The sequence below is a fragment of the Mastomys coucha genome, unplaced genomic scaffold, assembly GCF_008632895.1.
Source record: "Mastomys coucha isolate ucsf_1 unplaced genomic scaffold, UCSF_Mcou_1 pScaffold15, whole genome shotgun sequence".
In the NCBI taxonomy this organism is placed as follows: domain Eukaryota; kingdom Metazoa; phylum Chordata; class Mammalia; order Rodentia; family Muridae; genus Mastomys; species Mastomys coucha.
In genome coordinates, this window is record NW_022196897.1 from 16,679,349 (window position 1) to 16,699,685 (window position 20,337).

At 45.1% G+C, this 20,337-nt stretch overlaps 2 protein-coding genes across 10 annotated transcripts in view; one reads left to right on the forward strand and one right to left on the reverse strand.

The window, feature by feature from the left end:
• Nucleotides 1-770: 770 nt before the first annotated feature.
• Nucleotides 771-17,045, reverse strand: Gtf3c4 (general transcription factor IIIC subunit 4). 5 transcript variants are annotated; one of them, XM_031369554.1, is made up of 6 exons: nt 16,462-16,560; nt 12,507-12,609; nt 9,843-11,666; nt 6,762-6,892; nt 3,497-3,585; nt 2,802-2,910 (listed from the first exon to the last, which is right to left on the reverse strand). In XM_031369554.1, exons 3-6 carry the CDS (start codon nt 11,586-11,588, stop codon nt 2,819-2,821), a joined length of 2,058 nt encoding a protein of 685 aa, XP_031225414.1. In that variant the 5' UTR covers nt 11,589-11,666; nt 12,507-12,609; nt 16,462-16,560; the 3' UTR covers nt 2,802-2,818. The 5 variants fall into 5 exon arrangements, with proteins under 5 accessions (XP_031225413.1, XP_031225417.1, XP_031225414.1 ...); XM_031369553.1 differs by lacking the exons at nt 2,802-2,910; nt 12,507-12,609 and adding an exon at nt 771-2,783 and having other exon boundaries at nt 16,462-16,994; XM_031369557.1 differs by lacking the exons at nt 2,802-2,910; nt 12,507-12,609; nt 16,462-16,560 and adding exons at nt 2,237-2,783; nt 12,894-12,999.
• Ddx31 (DEAD-box helicase 31) overlaps nt 16,972-20,337 on the forward strand; it is a 64,628-nt gene continuing 61,262 nt past the window's right edge. For all 5 annotated transcript variants that reach the window (XR_004118500.1, XR_004118501.1, XM_031369558.1 and 2 more), the window contains exon 1: nt 16,972-17,437. Coding sequence is in view for 2 of the 5 variants with exons in the window: in XM_031369558.1 (XP_031225418.1) it covers nt 17,429-17,437 (9 nt within the window). In the remaining 3 variants the exon portion in view is untranslated. The remainder of the gene's footprint in view (nt 17,438-20,337) is intronic.

Sequence of the window (20,337 nt, forward strand, 5' to 3'; positions counted from 1 at the left end):
CGGCGTAATTCACTGTAGCTGTCTTCAGACGCACCAGAAGAGGGCATCAGATCTCATTAGAGGTGGTTGTGAGCCACCATGTGGTTGCTGGGATCTGAACTCAGGACCTTCGGAAGAGCAATCAGTGCTCTTACCCGCTGAGCCATCTCGCCAGCCCCCGACTTAATAAAAAAAAACCCCAAAAAAAACAAAAAACAAACAAACAAACAAAAAAACAGAACAAAACAAACAGAAAACAAAACTTTCCCAATCCAATTCACTTGTTAAGCTTATTGCTAGGTTTAGCCTACATGCTTCCACACAGATGTTCATAAAAACTTGCTAGACCCCAGAGGGACAAGCAGAACAATGTTATATCCCATCATAAACTTCGCTGGTACTCATAACAGCTTCAAGTCTGGGGGTGAACACATCAGGACGTCAGTATGAATGCCAACCACAAGCTACCCATTCCTACCTAGAGCAACAAAGACCATCCAGGCATGGAACCTGGTACACAGCAGTGCTGCAGCTTATAAGTCCTCTGTGGAGTCTGCTCCAGTCTTCTAAATGCAGGGCAGCAATTTGATGGCTACTCTTCCTCCCCCTGCAGAAACAGCTACTATAGCTGCAACTGAAAGCTACTCAACTCCTCCCCCAAGCAGCACAGGTGAGTTCAGGCTGGAAGAGGCACAGCACAAGACTCTGGTGCCATTCCCACTTTTCTAAGATCTAGCCATCTGCCCTCCATGGTCCTATATGCTGACCCCTGGAGTGGGATTCAGAAATGCACCATGCAGGAGGCTGCCATCAACCCCAAATTCTCTTTTTCACCCAGCTCTAAAGATTAACATCAGTGTGTGGTGTATGTGAGGGGAGAGGGACATCCCTACTGGCTGTGGAAACACTTGGATGTGGCTGGATTTCAGAGTCCTAAAAATGCTGCAGGGCCAGGCCTCTTGCTGAAAACTTGTGTTCCAGTTGCCACGTTTCTTCCTGTACACAAGTACAGATCCTAGAAATTGTGTTGTTACTTCTAATTAAAATTTCACAGAAATGCACAAACTGCTTTAAACAATCAGGTTTTAAGTTCCCCCAAATTCCCTGTGAGAACACCTAGGGAGACTGCTTCCAAAGAGCAAAAGAAAGGAAGCTTGGCATGCATGGTAGCAGACTAGGAACAACCATCAATACCATCTCCACTCCTGTCATCCTCTTCCTCTGAGGAGTGACAGCTGCAGGCTCTGCTGCAGCCATGCAGTCTGAACTGGGTCACTTAGGGCTCTCCTTGTTGCCCCTCAAGTCTGGACAGATGATATTCTTGAAACAATTCTATGTCAGGACATTAACGACCCTAACAAGCAATCCATTAAACACACGGCACAGGGCAACAGTCTTAATAGGACATTTCAGAGCAGCTTCTGGAAGTGCCTCTCAGGGCCTGTGCCCAGTGTGCAGGAAGTGTGGCAGGGTGCATGTGCTCTGTCTCTCGCCGTGGTACCCAAGTACTAAGACATTATTTCTTTTGCTAAGGATATAAAATCGAAGTGGGAAAGTATGTTAAAATAATACTAATGATAAAAAGGACCATCAAGGAATAAAGCATTTCCTGTTCTGTATTTCCTACCTCACTTTCCAATTGCACAGTTTCAGAAATGTGTCCAGTTCATTAGCACCAATCCCAGGAAACTTACTCCAATACCCCAACTATGACTCCAGAATGCTTCAGGTCTGGGTTAAGAACTAGCAGTCAATTGATAGTGCGTGTCTTCTCTTTAAGCCCACAGAAAAATACCTGAATTCCAAAGATTAAGGACCTTTGGCAAGAGAGGAAATTCTTAGGTTTTCCACTTGAGCTGCACATGCTTGTAGCACAGAGCTCAAGGACCTTCATCTTTCTCCAGAAGTCTCTAGATTAGCCTCCTCTCCAAATACTCAGTGAGATGTCCAGAAAAGTCACTGTTAGAAATACTGAAGCTTCAATCTAATACTAAGAGAAGACAATACTTCCCCTGTATGTACGAATATCTAGGTTGCCACAGGGGCATGAAGTAGGGCTGTGAAGAGGGCAGGAGCACTTCATCTCCTCTTACATATTAAAAGAAAATATCTGATAACAGGAGATAAAAATGACAATTATTTACTTCTAATAGTCACCTGATCATTTGATACATTAAGATGATATTATTCTCAGCTTCAAAAATATAGTTTTAGGAAAATGTCTTCCATATGAATGAAAACGAGTCAATATCAGATGAGTCTGCTGAGCAAACACCAACCACAGACAGCTAGCTTTATACGCTTTAAGGTGAACTGGCACACGCAGTGTCACGTACCAACCAAGTTCAGCCCTCTGGAGTCACAGGCAGTCCCCGACCAAAGCAAGGACAGAAACCTCACTCACAAGAAGGTCCTTAGATTCTCTAGAAGCAGAGGCTTCTGCTCAAACTGCTTTAGGCAAGACACTTGGAAAACAAGTGGTCCTCATTGGTGAGGAGCTGGGGATGGCTACTGTTCCCCTTTAAATGACTCAAACTCTCTGAATTTAGTCATTTAAAAGATAGCCTTCAGTCAAATGGGAGTGTGCTGGTGCAATGAGCTCCTAGGATGACTCCCTCCTTCCAGCTAGAAGAGTGTCTCTCCACTGAGCAGTGCCAGGCTCTCTCCAGCACACTTGCTCTTCAGGCTTCAGGGCACTCTCTATAGCCAATTTCATATCCTCCATCCTCCTCACTGAACTCAGAAGACAGGAGAATCACAGAAAGGACAAGGACTCTGTAGCAACCTCTTAATCCAGTCAGGATCTGCAAAGGAAAGCCAGGGGGACCAAGCATCAGCCTCAGAAAAGGCTGACAGGACAAGGTAGGATGACGGACGAAGAACTGAGGTCAACTAAAAGCAGAAACAGAATCCATGCTGCCAACATGTAACCTTGAAAGAATTAACAAAAATCAGTACAGACTGAGTTTTAAATAGAATACTCTTGTTTTCTGTTTACTGTGTTTGATTCTACACACTTGTCTCACTGGCCTGTTCGGTTGGAATGTAGGGTCAGCGAAGGCAACACCAACACACCAACTGACATTCTCAGGACTATCAGATGCCTGATCTCTTGCTCACACCTAAGATCTTATTTCTAGCTAGTGCTCTCAGAGACAGCAATGTGCTAAAGAGCACACAGACCAGCTAGGAAGTAGCCCTCAGTGGCTTCTAGAAGAGCCATACCTGTACCAGGGTGCAGCAGCAATGCTGTTTCTGTATACAGCATCTCTTGTAGAATGCTTTGCTTCCCAAATACAGCTCCTACACGCTCCCTTGAGTCAGCCCTAACACTGGACTGAAGCCCTATCCCACTGTCAGCTGACACAGGGCACACACAACAGGCAGCATGCATTAACTGGTTCTGGCTTCACAGTAACTGCAGAGAGCACACTCATTCTGCTCTGAACTAAGGGCAGGATATTAAGTGGTGTCAAGCCTGACTCCATCCCCACCCCAAAACTAGGGCAGCACTCACCTTCTGGAACAGGATGCCTGGCGATGCTGTCATGGAGCAAACACCGTCTATATATCAAGCTCTGGCAGGACTGGTAGGTTAGAAAGCACCTGAAAGAAGACAGGAGTCCAGTTAGAGGGTGCTCTCTGGGCCCACGGTTACTAGGGCAATGCTTCCCTCTGTGTGGCCAAATCTACACCAGCATTCTCTGAAGAGACACAACCTCTCTACAGAAAGTCCTAGGAGCACTCTTCCTAACTGCATTCTCGGTATTATAAACAACACATATCATATGCAAAGTCACTCTCATTACTTTTCAAGATAAGGTATACAGAACATCTTTAAGAGCTCTCAGGTCAGCTATTCTCAACCTGTAGTTTGAGACCTGGGGAAGGTGCTGAATGGTCCTTTCACAGGTTACCTAAGGCCAATGGAAAACAGATATTTACATTATGATTCATAACAGTAGCAAAATTAGTTATGAAGTAGCAGTGAAAATAATTTCAAGATTGAGGGTCACCTCAAAATGAGGAAATGCATTAAGGGTGGCAGCATCAGGAAGGTTGAGAACCACTGCCTTAGGTACTGGGGTGGAGAGAGACCTCTGAAGGTAAGAGTGCTCACTGTTTAAACCTGAGGACCTGAGTCCAGACTCTAGCACTGATGCAACAAGTCAGTTGGGTTCCCACCACATCTGTAGCCCAGTACAGAGCAGGGCAGAGAGAGGAGAATCCCTGGGGCTTGTTGCCAGGCAACCTAGCAGAAAAGTGTGAGGGTTAGTCCAGAAAGGGGCTTTGCAGCAAAGGAAAAAAGTGGAGAGTGATAGAGGATGCTCATTCTACTCCAGATTCTATACTCAAGAGTAAACATATACCTCAGGCACATGATCATACACAATGCACACCCCCATTCCATGCCCCCTTCTCTTTATGTATTGATAAAAATTCATGGTGCAAAAGAATGGAAACTAGCAAAGTCATAAATGCCCAAAGGGGTCAGTTCAATTCTGTCTAAGGAGGATTTACTAAACGCTGGCCAGAGGAGAGAGAACAGGAAGGGTATGAGATGAAGAGAGTGTAACTGGGCTCTGGAGGAAGAATTCCAAGGGGCAGCAGTATTTAGGTAAGCAACTAAGGATTAGAAAAAAGGAGGTTGGGGGAGGGACTCCAAAGTTGACAGAAAAAGAGTTTACCAGAGATAAATTATACCAATGCATTTTGGGCTAACCTTAATCAGAAAAATAGAAAACAACTTCTGTGAGACAACCCACATAAGTGGGAGGTATGGGCAGGCAGTGTTAACCGTGTGTGGGCTCTGAGCCGACCCCCAATACCACTCTACCTTTAAAATGGGAATCTGCCTTGTGTGTGGCCACTGTGAGGATATGGTCCAATCCTGTCTGGCAAGCCGGCTGCTCAACAGATGCTACTCTGATGACAAGCCGAAAACTTACCCTAGTATTAGACTGCTAATTGCTTACTCCCTTCAAGGAAAAAAGTGTGAACAAACTAAAAAGCAAATGTGTCAATGAGAGAAGCAATCTGAGAGCACCCATGTGACAGAAAGCTCCAGCTCTACCTCCATTAAGATGACTCCTGGCCGGGCAGTGGTGGCACACACCTTTAGTCCCAGCACTTGGGAGCAGAGGCAGGCAGAGCTCTGAGGTTGAGGACAGCCTGGTCTACAAAGTGAGTTCTAGGACAGCCAGGGCTATACAGAGAAACTGTGCTTTAATTTCCTCTGCCACCCTTAAGAGAAAATGGAAGCCTGGTTGGACATGGTGGCACATGTCCGGGAGGTTGAGGCAGGAGGATTTTTATGTTTGAGGCCAGCCTAAGAATATGGCGAGACCTGTCAACAAAACAAGAAAGAGAATGAGTAAATGCTATGAGTAGTATAGGCCTGCTTTAGTTAGATAAATCTAACATTTCTGCTGAGTAGTAGCAGACACTGATTTAGACTCTGTGCTCACACAAGTGCCTAGTCCAAAAGAAGGGTATTAGGCAAAGGTATAAAAGTGCCTTGGTGGTAGTGCATGCCTTTGATCCCAGCACTTAGCAGGCAGGGCTTTGTGAGTTCAAGGCCAACCTGAGCTACAGGAAGACCCAGCCTTTAAAAAACAAACAACAAAGAAAAAGGAATGAAATGGGGTTATAAGGAGAAAAGTAGCAAAGCAGAGGGATCCACAGCACTGGGTGGAGCATGTGCATATGTAAGAGAAAGCTGAGGATGCATAAGGAATCTGCTGTGTCCCTGCAGATGCCCTCCAGTGGGAGGGGGCCTTATACTGACCTAAGCAGGTGGCCAGTCCTCCTGAGCTCAGAGCAGAGATGAGGGTGTGAGAAGCTGCAAGTCACTGAAAGAGTTTTAGCTTTTCTCCCAGAAACGGTCAGCTCTTGGAGAGCTTTTGTTGGTTTTGTACCTTGCAAATGCTAGAAGTGTGTTCTCTCAGAGACCCATACCCCAGCCCTAGAGGAGTGTACTGAGGACTGACATGACAAAAGCAGACAAAGACTGAGTGTCATGACTACAACTGCAGAGAACTGACTGAGGGCTGGAGTACAGGAGCAACAGGCCCAGGTGGAAGGCAGCTGTCATCATGTGCATGAACAGTGTCGAGGGCTGGAAGAGAGCTAAGGAGGCAAAAATGAAGTTGGGGTTGGATTCCATGTGAAGTGCCGCAGCAACACTTAAATAAAGATGCCAAGCAGGCAGGAAGTTAACCTGCCAAGTCTGACTGAAGCAGATACAGGTATCTGTGTACAAGCAGTAAGAGAACACTTTAGGAATGGTGGGTAACCAAAGGCTAGGCCTGAGGATAGGCACTGTGGAGATGACATAGGAGCTGCACAACCAGGAATGAAGTCAGAGGCTGGAGGAAAAGTAGGAAGCATGGTGTCTTCGGAGAAGGTGATGATGCATCTCATGGAGGGAGTGACAGCAAAACTGAGTGCTCACCAAGGTCACTCTAAGGCTAGACTAACAGGACAGGAAGAGGTAAGGAAAGATTCTCTCATTATGAAAATTCTAATTTATTGTTTTTGCTATCTGACAACTTCAATTCTGATTATTCTTTCTGATGCCCTCTCATCTCCTCTCCAATGCCTGTTACTATGAAACTTAGCCAAAAAAGCACACAAGTATGACTCTAAGACCCCAACCCTACAAGGCAAACAGCAGCACAAGCAAGCACAGACAGTTCTATCTGTCAAGCAGATCGGCCCTGGATGGTGGTTCTGTGCTGCACAAAACTGAGTCATGAGGGTAAGCAGCCTTGGGGGCTTACCGGAGCCAGATGTGCCCATTGGAACAAACAGCTTGCTTACGATCTGTGAATGGCAAGATCTCCTTACACAGACTGCAGCGCTCAGGGAAGGTCTGCTTGTTCATTTTCTTGGAGATATGTCCAATCAAGACCTGGTAAGACATCACAGGTGGCAGAGTGAGGAGTAAATATGGGTTTCTGGGAGTGAAGGCTACTTACAGTGAATACAGGATTGTTCCAGGACCTAGAGGTGCACCTCTACAACTAAGCTGCTGTCCAAAGAGTTCAAAACCTGCACCTTCAACCAGTGTTAATGGCAAAGAAAAGTAAATAGATCCAGCGACCCCAACCTGTAGGGTGGACTTTACTCAAGGGAGAAACCTCTAAAAATCAAGCTCTTCTTTCTTGCTTCATTTTAGCTGTTTTAGTAGTTGTTTTTACTTATGCTTTCAGGAGGAAATCCATAATCTCCCCAGGTGAAAAATGTGGTGTTTGTAAAAATATATAAATGTATAGTCTTTAAAAAGCATTTATTTTTAAGATTTTGTTTGTGTGCGTGCCACTTGTGTGCAGGTGCCCACAGAGGAGCCTTTGTAGCTGGAGCTACAGTGGCTGTGAATCACCAACTGGACGATGGAATACCTGGGTCCTCTAGAAGAGCAGGAGGTGTAATTGCAAGCACCTGCAGACTTCCCTTTAGTCCACAATGTTTAGTCTTTTGTCAGAGTTAAAATTACTTTCCCTTCTGAGGGCCTAAAGACAGACTGGTCTAGTAGCACCTGAGGTAACCCTGAGTGACCCAGCATGGGAGAAGTAGATGCTTTTCTTGGCCTTACTAAGAGTGCTGTGTGGGGGTGGGGGTGGGTAGGAGGGTCCTAGGACTGAATGTGGGGCCTTGCAAGCACTAGGCAAGTGCTACCACTGAACTCCATACCTGTCTCTTTCAATTTTTAATTCTATGACAGGGTGGCAGTAAGCTGTGCAGACAGCCTTGAACTTGCTATACTTACTTCTAGCTCAGCCTCTGGAATAGCTGGATTAGATTATAGGCCTGTGCCTGGTTTAAGATTACATTCTCTAAAGACAAATGTCTAAAAAACATATGTCTATTTTATTATTTGCTGAAATACCCCCCCCCCCCCCCAATATCATACTGCCTTACAGGCAAGGGGTATCTAACCCAACCCTTAAGCCACTTCTTTTACTAGTAACTCGTGTCCTTCCCAGGTTTGAATGTATTTATGCTTTACCTCTTTTGGAAGTTTACAAGATTTAGTAATTTGGGTTAATTAACTCACCCAAATCTCAAAGGGTATCTTTTTGGTTTTTTTTTGTTTTGTTTTGTTTTTCGAGACAGGGTTTCTCTGTAGCCCTGGCTGTCCTGGAACTCACTCTGTAGACCAGGCTGGCCTCGAACTCAGAAATCCGCCTGCCTCTGCCTCCCAAGTGCTGGGATTAAAGGCGTGCACCCCCACAGCCCGGCTTAAGTTTTTTTATTTTTATTTAAATATTTAAATTGTATTCTTTCTCTTCCCTTAACTCCTCCCAGATCCTCTGTTACCCTTCCAACTTTATGGTCTCTCAAACAAAAAGCACAGACACATACGGATATACATGATTAAAAAAAATAAAATTACCTTTTTTTAAAGAGAGAAAAATATTATGCTAGTAAGGCAGTAGTACTGAGGCAGAAACCACAAAAAGATCCAGGGAGGAAAATTTCAGGTCAGATGCTTTTGTTAGCCCATTCGTACAAAGTTTGAGCTGGGAAGGATTTTGCAGTGGAATTCTGTAGGAGTGCGCCACCACCGCCCGGCTTCAAAGGGTATCTTAATCGTTAATTTGAGCTAGTCATTTCAATTCTTTAATATATAACTTACAAATTTTTGTGGGATTTTTATTTTTGTTTGGTTTTTCAAGACAGGGTTTCTCTGTGTAGCCCTGGCTGTCCTCGAACTCAGAAATCCACCTGCCTCTGCCTCCAAAGTGCTGGGATTAAAGGCGTGCACCACCACTGCCTGGCCTTTCCATTGTTTTTTTATTGGCTTTGCCAGAACCACATAGCCATGTTAGACATGGGTCTGTAAGCACAGAACATCCTAAACAAGAACCCTAAAGTCAAGGATGAACACTACTACTTTCCCTAAATGCTTCTGCTAGTATGTCACAAATTATTTATAATAATTCTAACCAATCCCATGTCAGTGAAAAACAATATTCTTCCAGACAATTTAGAACGCAGGAAACAAGGTTTAAACACTTACTTTTAAAGAAAGAAGTCACTTATATGGCTAGTACCTCTTACTGTGTTTAAGATAACTGCAATTGTCCTGTGGGCAGCAGTTTCTGGAGCAGAGAAATGCACTGTGAATAACTTGGCGGGGATGAAACTATCTGGACTTCTTGTTCTCAATGAGCCTTTAGGCAGCGGGCATCAGTCTCCAGAGAGAAAGAAACCCTTGTGATTTATTTAACCTTTCAGCGCATAGCCTGTTCCTTGGGAGGGAGCTCCTTAGGATTCAGATGTTCTAATGGTGTTCCTCTGACCAAGCCTGGGAGGCTATGGAGTAGTTGCTTTTCTGCAACAATCTTCAGAACCCACAGGACGATAGCCTGCACCAGGAACCTTTCTGAGGAGCACACCATACCTATTCCTTATGCTCGTAGCCTTCCTGGTCTCTGGGGGAACTTGACATCTGTGGAACACACTGCAGACAAGAATATTATATTGTCCCAGTACCAAAAGACTATAACAGCCTGGTTTAAAAAAATAAACTGGACTTAACAATTGTTTTCTTTACAATATCCAAACCTTTCAAACAGAAAACATACACCACAATAAACCTTTGTAAAACATGATAGAAGACAGTACCTATGGGTATCTCCACTCTGTGACTGTCTATTATCACACACCATTTGCCACTGCAGACTCCTTAGCTCATCCACAGCCTGAAAATGTCATCTGGCAACCCCTGCAGATCACTCAAAGGCACATGAATGGAAGGAAGTGTGTCCTCAGCATCAGTCCATACTTCCCATCTACTCCCTTGGCCCTTCTACCTAGTGAGCAGAGCAGACGGTTCAGTTGTGATAGACACCTACCTGTGCTGTTCTGTCATCATAATCCTCGTCAGACATCAGAAAGTTACAGAGCCCTCTGGTAGGTATGCTGGTGTTCTCTGTAATCCAGGTGTGCAGGTACACTTCTCCGAGGACCCGCTTCATGTGCTCCCTGGTCAGGTGCATCTCCACAGCTTCAATCTTCCCTTGGATCTCAAGAAGCTTTTCCTCTATGGGTTCACGGCCTCCGGTGTCTCCCACAGCAGTGAGTGTGTCCTCAGGGGTCTCCTCTGTGTCACCCTCTTTGCTCTTCTCCTGTAGGCCAGCCTTAGTCCCCTGCTTGGAAGTACCTTCTTCTTGCTGCTCATCCTCACCGTCGCCCATTCCAGGTGAGTCAACCAGTAAGATTTTTGAGTCCTCATGGGTGGGTTTCCATAAGGCCTCAGAAGGGGATTTCTGCATTGACTGATACAAAATCCTTAGAAGGAAAAGCTTAAAACGCCAAAAATAAGTAACCCCACTGCTTTCAATCTTTTTTTCCAAAGCTTCATGTAAAAACTGAGGAATATGTTTATCTTTTAAAATTTTCCAGCGGACTAGGTCAATCAAGTCCACCTGCTTAAAGAGATTCTGAACTGAAGACTCCAAGAGCTGAGCAGCTGCCTCTTCAAAAGTCTTAAGAGTAACAAACTGGACCTGGTAGTTCTTGTTCACAGGATGGAGGCCATTGATCATGCCCTCAGTGGTGATGATGGCCAGATAAGCACCACAGGGACTCACTGCAATGCCATGAGTCCTCACTGAGCCAAATACATCTGAGAGCTTAATCAGCTGGTGTTCAAACTTCAATGCAACATCTGTGAAAATGGGAATCAACTGCCTCACCTTCCCATCACTAGAGCAGGTGTACACTGTTCCATTCTGCTTGTCTGCAGTAATGGAGACAATGGGCAGTGAGTGAAGGCCTGTGACGTGGGAATTGTGAACATTCAGACCTGCCTTAGAGATCAGGAGAAGACACCAGAACACATAGGAGCCTCTTGCAGCTACCACTAAGCTACAGCTACACTTCTGGTAAGGGTGATAAAGTGGCACACATTTGATGCTGTGCACAGGCAACTTGTCCATTTCTTTCCACAAGACAACAGGCTGCCTTAAAGTAAAGTAGCCTTTGACTGCTTTGAGATTGACAGGGAGAATTTTTACAGGTCCAAAAGCACTGCCCACAATTAGGCCACTCATTTTCCTATTATTGTGCTCATATTCCCACCAAAACAAAACACTGGGGGAGCTGATTCCTGACTCAATAGTGTTGCATGAAGAGATGGACTCCTTCCCCACAAATGGCAGCTGAAACTGCCATACAGCTATATTCCCGTTCTCAAAGAGGACAGCCAGCAGCACACTGCTCACATCCCGGCACTCGTTGTTGTGCTTGACCTGCTGAGTGGTACAGATACTCGACCATTCCATTCTGACTGGGGTCTGCATGCTGTGTCTCCTCTGAAACTCAGCAAAATCCCCAAGATTTCCCTCAGGAGCCTCATTTTTAGACAGTCTATAACTAGTCTCATAAAGACGGTCTCCATAAATCTCGGTCAGATCAACCAGCTGAACCCACTGGAGTCTGTTGAGGTTCACCTGCACAGTCAGGCGATTGTCCATAGTCAGTGCCGCCAAGAGGCACCTGCCATTTGCATCACAACCCATGGGAGACCAGCTAGTGTATTTGAAACCCCGCATTGGGGGCAACGCCTTCCCCTCCGGATTGAACATCCTGTCCAGCATGAAAGTCTGGCTGATGGTAGGGTCTTTAGAGGAGGCAAACTTTTCCTTGCACTCAGCAACTTCTGTTTTTGAACCAACCTGAAAATAAGAGATAGAGAGGCTATCAGATAAATATCTACCCATAGTAACTGTATTAACACACAAAATAATTTTATATCATACACATTATATTACTACACATTATACTAATTTTTCTTTTAAAGATTTATTATTATATGTAAGTACACTGTAGCTGTCTTCAGACACATCAGAAGAGGGCATCAGATCCCATTACAGATGGTTGTGAGCTACCATGTGGTTGCTGGGATTTGAACTCAGGACCTTTCCAAGAGCAGTCAGTGCTCTTAACCGCTGAGCCATCTCTCCAGCCCTCATATTATACTAATTCTGCTAATTTTGGCATTATGTGCATTTAAAAGATCAAATAGCGACGTGTGATGATGCATACCTGCTAATCCAAGCACACTGGAAACTAAGGCAGGAAGATCGTACGTTTAACCAGCCAAAGCTAGGCAGAACAACTATCTCCAAACAAAACAAAAATTAATGCTTTAAAAATTGAAGCATGTTTAAAGATTAAACGGTCACTTAATCAAAGAAATGGCTTTTTAAAAAATGACTGAGAATAAATGTGACTATGCATGGTTTGTCTATATTTTAGACAATTTTAGAATTGGCCTATGGAATACACATTTGATCCTCAAGAGTGAGGGGAACACTTAGCTGAGCTAGTCACAAAACAGCAGTAGTTTTAAAAGTTAGGGAAAGATGTACCGATATTCATTTTTGCTACAATCAGATATTTGGGTTTTTATACTTGTTCTGTGACACATGCTGAAGATAAATCAAAGGCCTCGTGTACATTTCCAGCCCAACCCCAGCCTCTTTATTTATTTTAACATGCCACGCCCCCCTCACCTTGTTGAGGTAAGGGCTCTCTTGTTTCTGCTGTACTTGTGGACTCCAGATAAGCTAGCTGGTCAGCTTCCTCATGATTCTTCCATCTCTGCCTTCCATCTTACTATAGGAATGTTGGGATTAAGATGCAAGCCATCACATTGTGCTTTTCATTTTTCATGTGTGTTCCAGAAGTTGAACCAAAGTCATCAAAAATCTGTGTTTTTTACCTGCTAAACCTTACAGAACAACTCTAGGCCTTTTAATCTGCAGTTTCTTTAACAAATCACACACATTGCCTTGTTTACTACTCTTGCTGTAAGTAAGCTGGCTCCTATCAGACTTCTCTATTCCACCCACTGCTTATCCTGGCTTCTTGACTGACTTGTTCCTTCCCATCTATCTTACCAGGTCTAATCTTAGGAGGCCTTCTCAGATCATTCTAGTTTTGTTTCATCACCCCCTTGTCTGGGTCTGTAACACGTATCATGTGCTCAGCCAAATGATGAAAGCTCTGTAAAAAGATTTTAAAGAGACAGTAAAGGCAGAGGAAGTTATGACTAAAATTAAAGCCAGGAAGGCTAAAGCCAAAAAAGAACATAGGTTGACCTAAAGTTATTCCCATCACATACTGAAAGTAGGAAGAACTCTATCTGTTGTTTTTAGAGAGATGGATAAAAGGCATGGCGCATCACAGAGCTAGGTGTATCAACCCAGCAAGTTCCAGGACAGCTGGGGATATGTGGCCAGACTTTGATCTCAAATAGCCAAGAAAACAAAGGAGAAAAGTGAAAAAAAATAGAAGTTTCCATTTTGATTTTAGTGCCAAACTTTTTAAAGAAACTTGATCTTGGAAACGGAAAGAATAGGACATGATTACAAGGGAGTCCAAATCCTTTTAGTATATGGAGTTATTAAAAGTGACTTGATGTTAAGTTTCCAAGCACTGAAGTAATGTTCTAGGACACAGGCAAAACTTGGCAAATAATCACTAAGAACCAGTGTCTACATGCTAGTAAAGTGTGTGCCAGAATAGACACCAATTTTAAAATATCTCTAAGTGCATGCAAGGTATTAAGCCTACTCAATAACAGAATTCCTCAATATATTAGCAGTAAACACTATGTGAGATAGCAATGCAGCTGGGGAGAGCTCAGCCAGTAAAGGGTTTGCCCCACAAACACAGGAACCGAATTCATCTTACTCATGTGAGAGCTGGGTACGGTACATGCCTGTGATCTTAGTGAGTGAGGCGGAGGTAGCAGGCTCTTAGAGCTCAAGCTAACCTTTCCTAAAAGCCACTACAGAACACTATCCTGAAGTGCTCCCAGAAAAGACTCCTATGGACAGTTAAGTTCTGTAAATGCTATTACCCACCATTCCTCCTTGAAGTATCCAAGATAGAACCTTACATATGACTGATACTGTTTGAGCTGCGATCTAACAGAATCATGGAGCAACAGCTTCAAAAATGGTTCAGGGTTTAGTGTGTTAGCTGGTCTACATGTTTAAATCTGTAGGAATGATCAGAATGTAGGGCACAGAAGAACTGGTGATTTCTTTATACCACTGCAACAATAGAGGCCTCTCATGTAAACTATCAATTAGAGGGCTACATACTACTCTTTAAACAGTGTGGCAAATGTCAAATGTAGCAAAATGCCAATTTATCAGAAGCTTAGTATCACCTTCAAATCCACACTTACAGCATTAACCTAGATTTCCTTCATGCCTAGAGAGCATGAAGGAAAGATGAAAAGCATGAGAACACTGAGCATGAAGGCACTAACGAACTCAGTGTCCGACATTAAGTGATAATGCTATATGCTAGGTGATGTTTTATGTATGTATTAAACACAATTCTCCATAAAGCCTAAACAAGGTAGGCTTTACTATTTTGTCTTATAGCTGGGTCTATCTTGTGCCAAAGCCCAGTCTCTTAACCCCCTCTGCTATCCTCAGCTCAGCAATCATCTTCTTACTTCTAGCGCAAGCAGTCTCACACTCTTAAACGATACTAGGTCACTCTATCCTCAGGAACTGAAACAGTACTCAAGAAAGTCCCTGGACTAACAACCTTCCTAGTCTATAAACTGGTGTCGTCTTCTCTGACTCTAGAAGGAATCTTCAGCTCTAGGTGACGCATCAATACTCAAGAAACAGTCACAAATAGTTCCACTCATGATTAAAGATCCATGTGCATGAGTAGAATGCCTCGCTTGCCACCTTGAGTGGCCTTTCTGAGCTTTCTGATAAACCCAACACTACCATTTCTTTTTCCTTTTCTTTCCTTTTTCCCTTCCCTTTTCCCCCTCCTTTCTTCCTTCCTTCCTTCCTTCCTTTCTTGAGACAAGGTTTCTCTGTGTAGCCCTGGCTGTCCTGGAACTCACTCTGTAGACCAGGCTGGCCTCAAACTCAGAAATCCACCCGTCTCTGCCTCCCAAGTGCTGGGATTAAAGGTGTGCGCCACCACTGCCCGCCTGGCACCACTACCATTTCTTAGGACTGCTACAGACTCAGTGACCTTCCCTGATGTGTCTCCCCTCCTATTCCTTTCACCAAACTCTGTTAAACAGTCAATTTTTACCATCTAGGCCCAGATTTTTCCCTAGCTGGTGAGCACTGGAATATCCATTGAAACAGTAAGTTCAGCAGAGGGTGCAGCTGTTCAGAGCACCTTTCTTCTGCCTCCCTCCTATGTGTATCACTTCAACAGCACTACCAGTTTATATTTGAATCATCTCATCCAGATCTTCTTTAAGATCTTCCATGACTCAGTCAGTCAAGCTGAGTAACTAATTAAATCTGTAAGCCTGTAATCCCAGAACAGATTATCAAGCTCAAGATGCTATTTTAAAAAAAGGAAGAAAAGAAAGAAAGACAAAAAACATATTATCCAAACCAACACTGTGTTTGAAATTTGAATCGAGTGTGCTAAAAAGAGCTTCTGAGGGCTACTCAAATGGTACCTGTGACTAATAACCTGGATTTGGAATGGCCGTCTAGAAGAGTATGGAAAAACTTTACTTTCAAATAAGCATACTGCTATATGTGTGTATAGCTTTATAGCACTCCTTGCTACCAAGACTACATTATTTGTTCATGACCTGCCAAAAGATGTTAAGTTCCTTGAGGGCAGGGAGTGTCTCTACTCTGATTTATCCCAGACTCCACTGGGCTTCTACTCGATTGGCACACACGCACTTTGACAGATTACCTACACGTATATACACGTAAAGAAATATAAATAAAAGTAAGCTTTTACATTTCTAGAAGATGAAAAGAAACATTGCTCACTAAAGTAAACAATGTTTGAAAAATGGTTACATTAATACAACAAAAATTAGAAATCCTAAAGTTCAGGAGCAAACTTGGGTTATATGAAGTTGAAGCCACTAAATTTACAGAGTTATAGAGACCTTGGACTTGGAAGTCTAAGCACTGGATGCTCTCCGAGGTTTTATTTTTCATTCCACTTCCAAAGATTTAAGAGCTGTCTACCCAAGGAGACACAAGGACCATTCACAATGAAACCGTCAAACAGGTAACGGAAATACACCAGTTTTTCTTCTCAAAGCAAAAGTGGCGCGAGAGTAGGGCGCTTGCCTTACAGTATAAAAAAACAAAGCCAGCCCAGGGCCTCGGGAAGTTGGCCCCAGACAAAAGGAGCAACGGTGGAAACAGGTCAGGGGTTGGGTCAACTGGGGGTGGAGTCACAAGAGCCCCAGAAATACCAGGACAAACGGCGCTTACTGTTCCATCCACCAGGAAAGAAGGAATGGATAGCGGATTCTGGCTCGGGGGCGGGAGGGGGGTGTCTAGTAACAGCGAAAAAGCTTGCAACTTTTTTAAAGCTTCGGCGATGCTAGTCCCTTCATTAAGAGTTGGATGCGCAGGGAATCCCAGAGCCAGGTGCAGGCCAGGCTTCCCTTGGGATCGTGGCGCGTCCGCGGGAGAACCGGTGGAGGTGACTTACCTTGAGGAGGCAGCTGTTAAGAGGTGCGGGTACCGAGGTGCGGTGGATCACCAGATCCTGGCCTGGGTTGTGCACATCGCAGATAAGCTCCAGCACCGCGATGCTGCGAGCCGTGGACACAGACACGCGGTGGTCCTCAGACCAGGATAGCGGCTCCAACCCGCTCACCGCGTACTGCAGCTTCACCGCAGGCTCCCGCCGAGTCACCATGAGGCGGAACGAGGCGCTGGGCCCGGGGGCCGCGTCGGCAGCCGCCTCCTTCCCGCCCCCTTCGTCCTTCTCCTCTGCGGGAGGCGAGGGCTCGTCGGCCTTGGGCCCCACCCGGGCCTGGTCCGCCTCGCTCATCTTACTAGGGGCGAGGAGGTAGGGTTACCAGGCACACCGAGTGCTCGCCACCGTCCCCCGGCCGCTCCCAGCGCCCTCCGCGGCCGTTCGCTCCCCGCAGGCCCCGAGCGCCACCGAGCCAGAAAGGACCCCGTCGTTGCTAGGCAACGCCACCCTGCTAGATGGCCGCGGAGCTGCCTGTCTGGAAAGTACGCACCGGGAGGGCTGACCCGCGGCGCGCCTGCGGGCAAGCGGAGAAGGTGGGCGCTTCAGAGAGTCTCATTCCTAGACACGGGGTGCTAGGCCCGACTAAGAGCCCGCGGGAGAGTGAGCCTCCGTGGGTGACTGAACTGCTGAGACCAGCGTGGTGGCTGAGGGAGACCCCGCTGGGTGGGCGGCGCGCGGCGTCTTCCGGTTTTTGAGGCGTGTGGGGCCTCTTGTCTCCCGCCGGTGCGTGCGGCCGTGGCTCCCGGACCCGGAAGGGGCGGTGGTGGACCGGCCACAGCTGCCAAGAACCTCACTCTCCACGTGCTGCTCCGGCTCCCTGCTCGGTCTGCGTCTCCGCGCTTGGGCTGTGGCTACTGTCTGCAGCACTTTGCCCGACCGGCCTCCCAGGACGTGCTTCCGACGCACCCAGGCCCAGATGAGGCGGGTGAGTACAACCCCAGCCCGGGAGATCGGATTGGGTTCTTCAAGATGTCTAGAGGAACCGGCGGGCTGCTCTCGGAAACAAGTGAATGAGCGGGGACCCCGCCTTGGGGGCAAGAGACGGGCGGGCTACTGAGACTACCTGAGAACTTAGATAGATTAGGATAGGAGGCTGTAGCAACTAGTCAAGTTCCTGAGACTGACTGGGGGACTAGTCAGATAGCATAAGGATTGGAGGCTGGGTGTATCCAAGCTGGAAAATAATGCTTGAGACTTGAGCTCCTGCAGTTCTTAACTGTCGGGAGCCAGGTCTTCTGCTGGCAGCAAGGGTCAGTTCTCTTAGGAATGGAGACTAGACTTGGTTCTTTGGAGAGCTTTTAAACTGGAGGTTTTCATCCACGTATCAGGAAAAATATACAGGCATAATCCGTTCCCTTGAGAGGAGAAAAGTGACTCCGACAGCAAAAAAATGGTTTTAGGGTTGCTGGTTTATCTTCTTGAAAGTCTGGGAAGATGTGATAGGAGGCTTCACCCCCTCACGCAAAAGATAATAATGTAATGCCAGTGAAATTGAAATACAAATAACCAGCCAGTTTCAGGTCAACCAATGTTCTTAAACTCCTTTGACCCACTGCCTAGTTTCACCTTGGTAGAAGGAAGGAGGGACCTTATTAAGTTTAGACGGTTAGGAGTAAGGGCTTTTCAGCAAGCCATTGGTATAGCTGGCTCTATGTGGGAGGAGAAATACAACAACCCTCAGGACGGGGCATAGGATTTACAGTAGAGTAGACCTGGGCTATTATAGATGTCAGTTTGGAGCACAGTAGCCTATATGACTTTTGTGGAGTTAGTCTCTCCTGTCCATAAATAAGAACACTAACTTGTTTCTTAAAAGATTGTTATGAGGCTCCAATTGCTATGTACCAGTAATAGAAATAAAAGCAATTTTTTTTTCCATTTGAGGAAGTAGGTCAAGCAGCCTTAGGTCAAGCAGCATTGGATCAGGCTTGTGTCATATGCCCAGCCCTGTAGAAGGAACGTGTACCTTATTTCTTAGTAATGCAAGGCTTTTGAGTTCCATCCTCAACTATACAAAAAGAAAAAGGAGGAAAAAAAAAAAGAAATCCAAAATTTTATTGAGTGAACAGATTTTATATTTACGTCAACTGTTGTTTCAAAAGTGATTAAGAGATAATGCAGGCTGGGTGTGGTGGCACCCGCCTTTAATCCCAGCTCTGAGGATGTGGAAGCCATTGGATTTCTGAGTTTGAGACCATAGTGAGTTCCAGGACAACTAGGGCCACATAGTGAGGACTTCTCTCAAAAGAAAAAAGGGAGGAGGAGGAGAAGGAGAAGAAAGAAAGTGGGGAAAGGTAATAGAGGCCAGTGAGATGTCTCAGTGGGTGAAGGTGCTTGTTGCTGAGCCTCATGTCCAGAATTTAATCCCTAGGGAAAGGAGAGAACTCATAGTTGTCAGGTGACCTCTGCATGCTGGCTGTGACATATGTGCTGACACACAAATCAATGCAGGTACTGCAGGTACCCATCAAGGCCTTGATGTCTGTGCTTTGGTTTATGTATCTAAGTGGGAGTGGAGGATGTGCTGAGCAGGTATGCTCGTGAGGGAGCTCGGCGCGGATAGCTAATAGACTATTTGGAAGATCCTTCACAGCTTAAATTGGGTTGCTCTGTCTTAATACTATGCAAAAATACTTTTTTCTTAAGGATCTTTTCTGGTTATTAAAGTAATACAGTTTCATTTAAGAAAAATTAGAAGATACAACCCCACCTATAGTTGCCATTCCCAGAATTAACGTTCAGCATTTTGATATTATAGCCTTCAAAGAAACATAACTATGGGATCTTTTCTAGCCAAATAGGCTCTAGTTAATCAGGTACTTCAGCATTATCTTAATGGAAGAGAACAGTACATTCTGGGAATTTAAGAAAAATTGGCAAAGATGAAGGTGAACTTGAAGCTGAGGAGATGGTAGAGGTTGTATTCTGGAGGCTTCCTAGATCTCCCTGGAGATTTTTCAGTGTTAGCCTAACAGCAGTGGAGAACATGCTTCAATTCAGCACTTGTTTTGTTTGTGACATGGTCTTACTCTAGCCTGGTGGCTTGGAACTCACCTTGTTGCCCAGGCTGATTTAAAACTCAGCAGTCCTCCTCCCTTAGGCTGGGGAGTGCTGGGCTTCTATGTGTGAGCTATCATGTTAGCTTCTGAGTACTTGTTTTTCGAGAGACTTTGACTTCTCTGTAATGGGTAAGATGCAGAGGTGTCTCAGCCTGTGTGCTACCTGGTGTGTTTAGTCCAAAGAAGGGAAAAGGGGCACTTGGGAGGCAGAGGCAGGCAGATTTCTGGGTTCGAGGCCACCCTGGTCTACAGAGTGAGTTCCAGGATAGCCAGGGCTACACAGAGAAACCCTGTCTTGAAAAACCAAAAAAAAAAAAAAAAAAGGAAAAAGGAAGGTGTGTAAAGAAGACCCTCATCATGAAGGTACCTGGACGCTCAAGGAGGCTAGTCTAGTCTTGATTGGTTGATAAGCTTCCTGAACCTGAGATTGGTTTGGAGCAGAATAGATTGCATCCCGAGTAGAGGAGGTCTGTGGGCAGAGACTGCCAGGTCAGCTCAAGAAACCTGTGGTAGGGTGACCTTCAGGCCTTTTGTAACTGTCAGATGAGGCTTGCAAATCTTGTGCTCTTTGACAAAAGATCCAACAGACCTGAAAGCTGACTTCATTTTCCTTTAACTGGAAAATTAATAAACTTGGAACTTTGCAAAAACAAATTTTAAGATGAAGTAGTATTACTTTACTAATATTCAATATCTCAAATTGTATTCATTGAATTCTTTAAAGGAATTCTTAACGATTGCCAGGAAAAGAGACTTGTCCTTTCAT

What these genes read in the sequence shown, in the direction of transcription:
- Gtf3c4 (XM_031369552.1), bottom strand. Translation starts at nt 16,806, where the DNA reads ATGAGCGAGGCGGACCAGGCCCGGGTGGGGCCCAAGGCCGACGAGCCC. An exon ending in AATGGGCACATCTGGCTCCG is followed by an intron (nt 3,586 to 6,761) that starts GTAAGCCCCCAA and finishes GTCTTCTTTCAG; the next exon opens with GTGCTTTCTAACCTACCAGT. An exon ending in CAGGCATCCTGTTCCAGAAG is followed by an intron (nt 2,911 to 3,496) that starts GTGAGTGCTGCC and finishes AATTCTTTCAAG; the next exon opens with GTTACATGTTGGCAGCATGG.